Source organism: Hyperolius riggenbachi, chromosome 1 (assembly GCF_040937935.1).
Source record: "Hyperolius riggenbachi isolate aHypRig1 chromosome 1, aHypRig1.pri, whole genome shotgun sequence".
Taxonomy (NCBI): domain Eukaryota; kingdom Metazoa; phylum Chordata; class Amphibia; order Anura; family Hyperoliidae; genus Hyperolius; species Hyperolius riggenbachi.
Window position 1 is genome coordinate 94,757,248 of NC_090646.1, and position 12,104 is coordinate 94,769,351.

A 12,104-nucleotide genomic window follows, 5' to 3' on the forward strand; every position below is an offset into this window, starting at 1 on the left:
GGTGCCCCCAGTATAGGTAGCCAGGCATAGGTGCTCCCAGTATAGGTAGCCAGGCATAGGTGCTCCCGTATAGGTAGCCAGGCATAGGTGCTCCCATATAGGTAGCCAGGCATAGGTGCTCCCATATAGGTAGCCAGGCATAGGTGCTCCCAGTATAGGTAGCCAGGCATAGGTGCTCCCAGTATAGGTAGCCAGGCATAGGTGCTCCCAGTATAGGTAGCCAGGCATAGGTGCTCCCAGTATAGGTAGCCAGGCATAGGTGCTCCCAGTATAGGTAGCCAGGCATAGGTGCTCCCAGTATAGGTAGCCAGGCATAGGTGCTCCAGTATAGGCAGCCAGGTATAGGTGCCCCCAGTATAGGTAGCCAGGTATACGTGCTCCCAGTATAGGTAGCCAGGCATAGGTGCTCCAGTATAGGTAGCCAGGCATATGTGCTCCCATATAGGAAGCCAGGCATATGTGCTCCAGTATAGGTAGCCAGGCATATGTGCTCCAGTATAGGTAGCCAGGCATATGTGCTCCCGTATAGGTAGCCAGGCATATGTGCTCCCGTATAGGTAGCCAGGCATAGGTGCCCCCAGTATAGGTAGCCAGGCATAGGTGCTCCCAGTATAGGTAGCCAGGCATAGGTGCTCCCAGTATAGGCATCCAGGCATATGTGCTCCAGTATAAGCAGCCAGGCATATGTGCTCCAGTATAAGCAGCCAGGCATAGGAGCTCCAGTATAGGCAGCCAGGCATATGTGCTCCATTATAGGCAGCCAGGCATATGTGCTCCAGTATAGGCAGCCAGGCATATGTGCTCCAGTATAGGCAGCCAGGCATATGTGCTCCAGTATAGGCAGCCAGGCATATGTGCTCCAGTATAGGCAGCCAGGCATATGTGCTCCAGTATAGGCAGCCAGGCATATGTGCTCCAGTATAGGCAGCCAGGCATAGGTGCTCCAGTATAGGTAGCCAGGCATAGGTGCTCCAGTATAAGCAGCCAGGCATAGGTGCTCCAGTATAAGCAGCCAGGCATATGTGCTCCAGTATAGGCAGCCAGGCATATGTGCTCCAGTATAGGCAGCCAGGCATATGTGCTCCAGTATAGGCAGCCAGGCATATGTGCTCCAGTATAGGCAGCCAGGCATATGTGCTCCAGTATAGGCAGCCAGGCATAGGTGCTCCAGTATAGGTAGCCAGGCATAGGTGCTCCAGTATAAGCAGCCAGGCATAGGTGCTCCAGTATAAGCAGCCAGGCATAGGTGCTCCAGTATAGGCAGCCAGGCATAGGTGCTCCAGTATAGGCAGCCAGGCATATGTGCTCCAGTATAGGCAGCCAGGCATATGTGCTCCAGTATAGGCAGCCAGGCATATGTGCTCCAGTATAGGCAGCCAGGCATATGTGCTCCAGTATAGGCAGCCAGGCATATGTGCTCCAGTATAGGCAGCCAGGCATATGTGCTCCCAGTATAGGAAGCCAGGCATATGTGCTCCCAGTATAGGAAGCCAGGCATATGTGCTCCAGTATAGGCAGCCAGGCATATGTGCTCCAGTATAGGCAGCCAGGCATATGTGCTCCAGTATAGGCAGCCAGGCATATGTGCTCCAGTATAGGCAGCCAGGCATATGTGCTCCAGTATAGGCAGCCAGGCATATGTGCTCCAGTATAGGCAGCCAGGCATATGTGCTCCAGTATAGGCAGCCAGGCATATGTGATCCAGTATAGGCAGCCAGGCATATGTGATCCAGTGTAGGCAGCCAGGCATATGTGCTCCAGGAAAGGTAGCAAGATATAGGTGCTCTCAGGATAGGTAGCCAGGCATGTGCTCCCAGTATAGGAAGCCAGGCATATGTGCTCCAGGAAAGCTAGCAAGGTATAGGTGCTCCCAGGATAGGTAGCCAGGCATGTGCTCCCAGTATAGGAAGCCAGGCATATGTGCTCCAGTATAGGTAGCCAGAGGCATTCCCCCCCACTAGCCGCCCCTCTTTCTCCCCAGCTGCCGATCAGCAGCCCTCCTCCACCACCACACTGGGATCCCCCTCACTGGTGCTGCATGCCAGGCTCAGAGACTTTGTATCAGCAGCGACCTGCAGTGGAGAGGAAAGCTGTGGCCTAAAAACGGCACGTATATGCGCCGTTGCTAGGCCACTGCAGGTCGCCGCTGATATGAGGTCTCCGAGCTAGTCATGCAGTGCCAGCAAGGGGGATCCCAAAATGGTGGAGAAGGGCTGCTGAGCAGCGGCCGGGGAGGAAGATGGGCGGGCCAGGGAGGAAGAGTTGGAAGGTCCACCCCAGGATCTTTCTTGCCACGCCTCTCCCATCGTCTCCTGTGACTGGCTACATGCTGCTCTGCATAGGGCAGCAGAGCAGCACAATTAGATAGTAGGTCGGCCCTGCAAAGTCAGCGTGCGGCGCACTCTTAAAAAGTCAGACCACGATCTACCTACCAGTCCTTTGCGATTGACGCAATGGGCACGCATGCTTTAAAGAACGCTAACCACTTTTTGCACAGTAGCAGAAAAGCAGTGGACAAAACTAGCTGCAGGCAGTCACCCACGTGACCAGCCCATATTATCCAGGGCCTTCCATTTACTTAAGTATCAAACCTGAAGAGGATTTTCTTACTTTAGGGTTGCTCTAAGTAATATTTGTGACGATCATTTATCAAATCGATACAGTTATTACAAAATGTTAAAAATACTAAACTTCAAAAAAAAAAAAAAAAAAAAAAAAAAGAGTTACCTTCGGGTGCTTCAAGCTTTTTCTTTTTGGCTTCTTGAATCGGAGCACTCGTTCTCTTTCCTAAAGACAGAAGATGTAAACAACAGTGTGCTATGCATATATCTAAGTCACAGGACTTTTCTCATCTAACACAGAGATCTTGATTAATAAGAGTACCACGCATAATAAAAACCAATAAAAAAACCCTCACCTAATAAAGTCAAGTGCCAAAATCCCCCCTGCGTAGGTCTATGGGAGGTGGTGCTGACACAGAAGATATTAAATTGACTGCTGTATTATGCCAACATCTGATGCTTTGGTGAATTAGAAGGTGTGGGACTGATGAGTTTAGCATGACTTGCATACAAGATTCATCTAAATCATTAGAAATCTGGCACAGAAACTACATGGGCACTGGGTCCACTATTTGCCTACACCTTCCTGACCATCTGACCAGAGGCGTCTGAGCAATTAGGCAGGTATAAATTCTTGCCTAGAGCGACAGGAGGAGGGAAGGGCGCTGCTGCACTGAGTAGTGACAGAAGAAATGCCTCTCAGCTCACGCAGGTATCAGTTTACACAGCAGCAGCAGCAGTGCCTGACTCGACTCATAACTGATTCACTGACTGATTCATTCATTTCCTTCAGCTCAGTGATTCAAAGAACTACAGTAATGAATGAGTCAGTGAGAGAAGGCACTCATCCTAGTCAGGGATGCGAGTACAGCATCAGCTCCTGAGTCCTGAGATTCATTCAGTCCCTCTCTCTCTGCTACTGGTAACTGCGTGGATGTAGAGACTGTAGCAGCCAGGCATTGACTGCCCCCCAGGCCGCCTTTCATTCAGTGATTTAGGGCTCGTTTCCACTGTTGCGATGCGGAATCGCCTGCATTCCACCGCGGACGAAATTGCATGCGGGTGCGATTCCGCATGCAGTTTTGCCGCATAGGTAAGGGTATGTGCGAATTTAACCATGTCACTGCCTGTGTAAATTAACATTATACATATGCGAAATCGCATGCGACTTCGCAGCGAAAAACGGAAGCTCAATCCCGCATGCGGTTTCCCAATTAAAAGCATTAGCGGCGATTCGCGTGCATTCCTCTCGCTCGCGAAATCTGACGGCTCTGCCATGCAGATTTCTGCCGCACAAAAAACCGCTCCCGCAGCCGCACAAGTGGAAACAGCCCCATCCACTTGCATTGCCTATGCGAATCTGCATGCGGACACCGCATGCAGATTCGCTATAGTGGAAACGAGCCCTCAGGGTTGGTCCTGTGTCTGCTGTATTCAGGTTTGTTGTTGTAAGGCAATGTAAAACACTTGGCTAGCTGATGAAAGTGCAATTAGAGGGCAGGCAAGCTGGTAAATATACACAGCATGATGCAGAGGAGGGTCCATGGGAAAAAAAATCTGTCTGGTCTCTCCCTATTGTTAAAATGACTGCATGTGCAGATAAGGTGTTAAACAGGTTGAAAAGTGTTGATAGTCCCTAGACTCCAGGAGGGCTGCTTTCTGACTTGTGTGAGAGACTGGCAGGGACAGCAGTCCTATTACCGGCAACTAGCCTCTGTGTAATGTGGGACTGCAATACATATTAGCTCTCTGCTCCATCTCAGGCTATTCTCAGTCTCACTCCACTCCTATCCCTGGGCTAGTGCACAACAAAATCGCAATAGCAATCGCTAGCAATTCGCGAATGCGATTTTGTGAATCGATTTTTGAAAGAATCGCTCCAATAAATGCTACCTGCAGCATGTCTGCGATTTTAAAAAGTCACAACACTGCTGTGGGAACACCCTTATAGGGTAACATTAGCCCAGCGCTTTTCAAATCGCTGTAAATTTGAAAAGCGCTCTGAAGCACTCTTGGTGTGCACCAGCATTCTTCATTTACCTTTGTTTCCCTCTTTCCCTAGTGCTGAGTGTCTGTGTCTTATGGCCCCATGATTTTATCTTTTTCAGAATAAAAGAGCTCATCTTTACTGCAGTGCCAGCCTCCTTCGTGTCTTGTGTCTTCTTGTCATACAGGAAAGCTAAATAAAAGTGCAATCCTGGTGAGGCAAATATCTTCTTCCCTCTCTTTCAGCTTTTCTTTCCTCATTATTTCTCTGGGATCAGACACACTACAGGAAGTGCAGAATTATTAGGCAAGTGGTATTTTTGAGGAATAATTTTATTATTGAACAACAACCGTGTTCTCAATGAACCCAAAAAAACTCATTAATATCAAAGCTGAATATTTTTGAAAGTAGTTTTTGGTTTGTTTTTAGTTTTAGCTATTTTAGGGGGATATCTGTGTGTGCAGGTGACTATTACTGTGCATAATTATTAGGCAACTTAACAAAAAATAAATCTATATCCATTTCAATTATTTATTTTTACCAGTGAAACCAATATAACATCTCAACATTCACAAATATACATTTCTGACATTCAAAAACAAAACAAAAACAAATCAGTGACCAATATAGCCACCTTTCTTTGCAAGGACACTCAAAAGCCTGCCATCCATGGATTCTGTCAGTGTTTTGATCTGTTCACCATCAACATTGCATGCAGCAGCAACCACAGCCTCCCAGACACTGTTCAGAGAGGTGTACTGTTTTCCCCCCTTGTAAATCTCACATTTTATGATGGACCACAGGTTCTCAATGAGGTTCAGATCAGGTGAACAAGGAGGCCATGTCATTAGTTTTTCTTCTTTTATACCCTTTCTTGCCAGCCACGCTGTGGAGTACTTGGAAGCGTGTGATGGAGCATTGTCCTGCATGAAAATCATGTTTTTCTTGAAGGATGCAGACTTCTTCCTGTACCACTGCTTGAAGAAGGTGTCATCCAGAAACTGGCAGTAGGACTGGGAGTTGAGCTCGACTCCATCCTCAACCCGAAAAGGCCCCACAAGCTCATCTTTGATGATACCAGCCCAAACCAATACTCCACCTCCACCTTGCTGGCGTCTGAGTCGGACTGGAGCTCTCTGCCCTTTACCAATCCAGCCACAGGCCCATCCATCTGGCCCATCAAGACTCACTCTCATTTCATCAGTCCATAAAACCTTAGAAAAATCAGTCTTGAGATATTTCTTGGCCCAGTCTTGACGTTTCAACTTGTGTGTCTTGTTCAGTGGTGGTCGTCTTTCAGCCTTTCTTACCTTGGCCATGTCTCTGAGTATTGCACACCTTGGGCCTGATTCACAAAGCGGTGCTAACAGTTAGCACGCTGGTGAAAAGCCCATTATCACGCCTAAACTCAGTTTAGGTGTGATAAGTTTAGGCATGATAAGTTTAGGTGTGATAAGTTTAGGCATGATAAGTTTAAGCACCAAATGCGTTAGCACCGCAGTGTACAGCTGATCAAAAGTTTTGCACTAGCAAAGTCTGGTGCACTTTGCATAGAGTTTAATGGCGCTGCTTTGCGTGCGGGACTTTGCGCGCGATCTAAACTTATCTAAACTTATCATGCCTAAACTGGCTTTTCACCAGCGTGGTGCAATGGTTATCACGCCTAAAGTCTCTAACTGGGCTAGCACCGCTTTGTGAATCGAGCCCCTTGTGCTTTTTGGCACTCCAGTGATGTTGCAGCTCTGAAATATGGCCAAACTGGTGGCAAGTGGCATCTTGGCAGCTGCACGCTTGACTTTTCTCAGTTCATGGGCAGTTATTTTGCGCCTTGCGACCCTGTTGACTATTTTGAATGAAACGCTTGTTTGTTCGATGATCACGCTTCAGAAGCTTTGCAATTTTAAGAGTGCTGCATCCCTTTGCAAGATATCTCACTATTTTTAACTTTTCAGAGCCTGTCAAGTCCTTCTTTTGACCCATTTTGCCAAAGGAAAGGAAGTTGCCTAATAAATATGCACACATGATATAGGGTGTTGATGTCATTAGACCACACCCCTTCTCATTACAGAGATGCACATCACCTAATATGCTTAATTGGTAGTAGGCTTTCGAGCCTATACAGCTTGGAGTAAGACAACATGCATAAAGAGGATGATGTGGTCAAAATACGAATTTGCCTAATAATTCTGCACTCCCTGTACAAGGTAGTGAAAACCGGGATTAGTAGAGATGGTGGTGAAGGGGAGGACATTGGTAGGTGTAATTGGGGGGGGGGGGGGGGGGCGTCAGGGCATTGGCCTTGAGGGAATTACAGTGGCCATACTTCTGTTGACTTGACAGCCGATCGACCAACCGTTTTGATATTAGCAAAATCGGATAAAAAAAATTTGGGTGGAAATTGGTTGAATGTATCAATCTGAGATGTTGGAAAATCTTGGGCCAATGTGGTTGTCAGGTGCGATAATCATGGAGTGCAATAACCATGAATTATAGACAAGACAGAAACCCCGGCAGTTGTCCCTCAAAATGTATTGTGCCCCCCTGATGCCTGTACTTTACCTGTCACACTGTTCAGAGTGTCCTTGCTGTATTTCTGCATTGGCGCTCCACGTGATTACTGGCATATACGACATGGGGTGAGTGTGTGACATAATTTGGGCTGAGGCTGCCATGATAACGGGCCTCTAGTCTGTGTTTCCCCCCAGGCCAGAAGGTCCCAGTCCTCCCCTGGTAGCAGCATAGTGTGTGTGTGTGTGCTGTGTGTGTGTGTGCTGTGTGTGTGTGTGTGCTCTTTGTGTGTGTGTGTGTGTGTGTGTGTGTGTGTGTGCTCTTTGTGTGTGTGTGTGTGTGTGTGTGTGTGTGTGTGTGTGTGTGTGTGCTCTTTGTGTGTGTGTGTGTGTGTGCGTGTGTGCTCGTGTGTGTGTGTGTGTGTGTGTGTGTGTGTGTGTGTGTGTGTGTGTGTGTGTGTGTGTGTGTGTGCGTGCACTGTGTATGTTGTGTGCGTGTATAGCGTGTGTGTACTGTGTGCGTGTGTGTGTACTGTGTGTGGTGTGTGAGTGCATGCCGCAATAAGTATATTTTATGGTGAAACGCTCTGCTGCATTACAACAATTTTCTGGTGAATCCATGCCGCAATCAGTGTATTTTCTGGTGAAACGCTGTTGCATTATGATTTTCGGGGGTCTTGGGGGTGGGGTTCACCACAGGAGTGGTGTTCACCACGAGGGGTGGGGGGGTATGGGACTGGGGAAAACCGGGAAACCAGCTCATACTCATACTCCGATAATCTCTGAGAACTGTGGGAAATGCCCTTAGTGGGCTGAGGTGTATCTTTATCCATCATGACGTACTGTATATAAGGAAGGATTGTAACTCATCGGCCATCTTGGCTTACTCAGGGGAAAAAAAAAAAAGAGAAAAAAAAGAAGACTGAGCATCACATGCTGATAGGTTTACAATTTTTACCTACAACAAATCTGCTTTAACCAGTTCCCAACCACAGTTTGCGGATTTTCACATCATGCTCCTCCCATTTACGGTATTCGCCAATAACTTAATTGTTACTTATCACATTCAAATGATCTATATATGGTTTTATTTGCCACAAAATAGGCTTTTTGGGTGTAATTTTTGCTAAGAATTATTTTATATGCAATTTAAAGGGAATAATAAAATAAAAAAATAATTTCTCAGATTTTAGCCATTATAGTTTAAAAAAAAAAAAATGTGCTACACTGAATAAAAAATGGACACATTTTATTTGCCCAATTGACCCCATTATTACGACGTTTAAATTGTGTCCCTAAATCAATGTATGGCAATATTTTATTTGGAAATAAAGGTGATTTTTTTTCTGTTTAGTGGTTTTTACACTATATCAATAATTAAAATCATTTAATAAAAAAAAAATAAAAAACAGTACTATACCATCATGGCATACATATTAAAAATTCCCTAAGGTAACTATGCATTTTTTTTCAAAGATGTAATTATTTTTTTACAAGTGTTTTATTTTGGTAGGGTAAGGTAAAAGAGGTTAAAAAAATGAGTAAAAATGTGTGTATTTTTCTTTAGACTATAGTGTGTGTAGGTGCATTTTTACTTTTTGGCCACAAGATTGCACTACACTTAATTTCCAAGTACTGTAAACAGTACACAGAAGTACTGTTTACTTTCGGTTTTGTGAATGAAAGCCTGCGTCTTGCTGAAGCTGGCGCTCAGTCATTACAGGCACTGTGATCGGGTTTGGGAACAAGCTATGCGATTCGCATACAATGTATTTAATAGGAAATTCACATGCGGTTTTGGTATGCGAAACAATAGAAAAGCAGACAGGCACTGCTATGGTTAAATTCGCATACATCATCCATGTAAAATCGTATGCGAATTTGCATGAAAATTTGCATACAACCGCATGCGAAATTTCGCATCTGCATGCAAATTTTTTACGCGCCGATTTCTCACCGCACAAGTGGAAACGGGCCCTAAGTGGTTAAAGCACACCTGAACTGACATGGGATATGGTTGAATTCCTTTTAAACAATGCAAATTGCCTGCTGCCTTGCTGATCCTTTTAGCCATAGACTCTGAACAAGCATGCAGATAAGGAGTTTCTGACTGAAGTGTGACTGGATTAGCTGCACACTTATTTCAGGTGTGTGATTCTGACGCAACTGATGCGTCAGAGAGGAGCAGGATTCCAGGCAACTAGTATGGTGTCAAAGGAAATAACTACTCATATCCCTCTCCACCCAGCTGTACTTTAATTCTTCAGCTGGAGTGAGAAATGTGCTGGATGGAAATCTTCTGCTAAAAGAAAATAAAAATCAGAAATAATCAATTAGATGCGAATTGGTTGGTTCATTTTATGCAAATATATGCAGCGTGAAAATTGGAAAAAATGGATTGGATTGGCTCATATTCAAGCTGCGTAAAGTTACATAAAATAAAATTACCATGAACTGCACAGTAACGTGGAATTATTTGCATCTCCTTGACCATCCCTGAAGGGAATATGAGCAATAACACACAACACGTATGGGCGTAGCAGGATTATCTTACCACTGTGATGTCGTCAATGATTTGCTGCTGTTCCATAACTTGAAGTCTCAGGAATTCAATCTCCTGCTCCTGGGCATTGCTCAGATCGTCCAGAGATGCATGGGACCTCAGAGAGCCTATGGTGGACAGCTTCTCTTTCTAGGAAAACAAGTCACAAACATGGCCAGCTGATTAGATGTTGTGTGTATAAAATATACTGTATATGCTAAATGATCATTGTCCACCATCTGATGTCTTGCTTTAAAGAGGGACTGTAATCAAGGATTGAACTTCACCCCAAAGACTGATCATCAGGGGGGTCTGTATGGCTGATTTTGTGGTAAAACCCCTCCCACAGTGTAATGTCAGCACCTAGGTACTGACATCACACTGTGGGAGCCTCATTGCATTGTGGGAAGTAACAGCTGTTTCAAACTGCCAAAAAAGCAGCATCTCCTTCCACAGACATCACCTGCCAGCAGTAAAAATGTCACCATGTGATATATTTCAGAATGTGAATCAGGAAGAGGAAGGATTTTACAACGGGCAATTAATGACTAAATTATTTATAAATAATTATTGTAAAATTAAGCATTTTATTACATTATTTTTACTGGAGTTCCTCTTTGAATACTGGCGCCCAGGTACATCAAAGTGACTGCAACTGCCGTTCTCAATTAGTTGACAGGCCATTTAAAATATACATATGCCTACAGAATAGAACATGTACAGTATATGGCAAGCCCAGGTTCACTTCAGTGTCCCTTTCGAGCCGATGGTGTAAAACTGCATTGGGTTTCAAAGATATTGAGATCTACACCTGAAAGTTTGAACACATCCAATAAGTCACAGGTAGGCACAACTTCACAGCAGAGAAATGCACCTGGTATGTACTTACAGAGTTTAGCCTGTCTATTCCCCCCTCATCTGTGACTAATCACAACAAGTTGTAATCTGATCCCTGAACTGTGTCAGCTGACTGCCACGGCAGAGAGCTCATTTGTAAAGACAGGATGTTAACAATATGTCTGCTTCCATGAAAGCAGGAAGTAGAGACACTGCAGATATATTGCATGACTTGTATCAGCTGTAACAAAGATGTTTTTCTTTAAAGGTTATTAAGCTGTTGCATATCTTTTAGAGCGGAGCTTAAGTTCTGAGTTCAGGTCCACTTTAAAGAGAATCTGTATTGTTAAAATCGCTCAAAAGTAAACATACCAGTGCGTTAGGGGACATCTCCTATTACCCTCTGTCACAATTTCGCCGCTCCTCGCCGCATTAAAAGTGGTTAAAAACAGTTTTAAAAAGTTTGTTTGTAAACAAACAAAATGGCCACCAAAACAGGAAGTAGGTTGATGTACAGTATGTCCACACATAGAAAATACATCCATACACAAGCAGGCTGTATACAGCCTTCCTTTTGAATCTCAAGAGATCATTTGTGTGTTTCTTCCCCCTGTTCTCATGCACTGAAGTTTCAGGCTGCTCTTTTCTTCCTGCAGAGTGCAGACAGCTTTGCCTTTGTCTGTAATTCCTCAGTATGTGAAAGCCCAGCCAGCTCAGAGGACGATTTATCCAGCTTGTAAAAGATGAGAGAAGAGAGAAGCTGCTCTAATCTAAATAATACACAGGCAGTGTGCAGAGAGGGGCCTGGAAGGGGGAGTTCATAGCAGAACCACAACACTGAAGAACTTGGCAGCCTTCCAGACACAGGCCGACAAGTCTGACAGGGGAAAGATACATTGATTTATTACAGAGACAGTGATAGTATGAAGTGCTGCAGTTAGCCAGAACACATTAGAATAGCTTTTGGAACTTATAGGATGATAAAAAACAGGATGCAATTTTTGTTACGGAGTCTCTTTAAAGCGGATTTAAGTGGCTGGGAAGAAGAACTCTAGTTCCTGAAGTTATAAATCACATTGCTGGATAGTAGTTGTTATGCAGCGCACAGCACAGTTATTTTCACCCGGCTGTCTGCAGGAGACACGGATTGCTGGGAGTAGGCAATGACTCATTTTATACTCATTCACAGGATGGGCTGATCTGGACCAAATCCTGCTTTTAGGTGAGCCCATCAAGTCATCTGTACCTTTCAGCACTATTCCTTTTCAGTACTGGGTTTTGAGTTTAGAATTCAGCATTGACACTATATGCATGCAGTGTGTGTTCCTGACCAAGTTCATGTTGACTTCCACAAGCCTCCTCTGTAAAAATTGCCAAATATTTCCCCAAAATAGTTTTAATTTTGCCATAAAGCTGAGCCCAAACCCTCAAAACCCAACAGAGTTTGGGACAAGGCTCCTGCCCAACATTCCCCATAAGATGCGATTTAGGAGATTTATGAAATATAAGAGTGAGCCATGCTTTAATCAGCTGAAATGCAAGGGAATTCAATGTTACAAGATCCCCTTCAGTACAGTATTCTGGATCACCTTTCAGAGGTGTAACTAGAAATCACTGGGCCCCCCCCGCAAAACTTTGGATGGGGACCCCTCCTGCCCTCACTTTCAGCA

At 44.9% G+C, this 12,104-nt stretch overlaps 1 protein-coding gene across 5 annotated transcripts in view; it reads right to left on the reverse strand.

Moving 5' to 3' along the window:
• JAKMIP1 (janus kinase and microtubule interacting protein 1) overlaps window positions 1–12,104 on the reverse strand; it is a 213,712-nt gene that overhangs the window by 96,803 nt on the left and 104,805 nt on the right. For all 5 annotated transcript variants that reach the window (XM_068277104.1, XM_068277088.1, XM_068277079.1 and 2 more), the window contains exons 7-8: window positions 9,610–9,747; window positions 2,728–2,787 (exon numbers count right to left, since the gene is read on the reverse strand). In XM_068277104.1, the coding sequence (XP_068133205.1) occupies window positions 2,728–2,787; window positions 9,610–9,747 (198 nt within the window). The remainder of the gene's footprint in view (window positions 1–2,727; window positions 2,788–9,609; window positions 9,748–12,104) is intronic.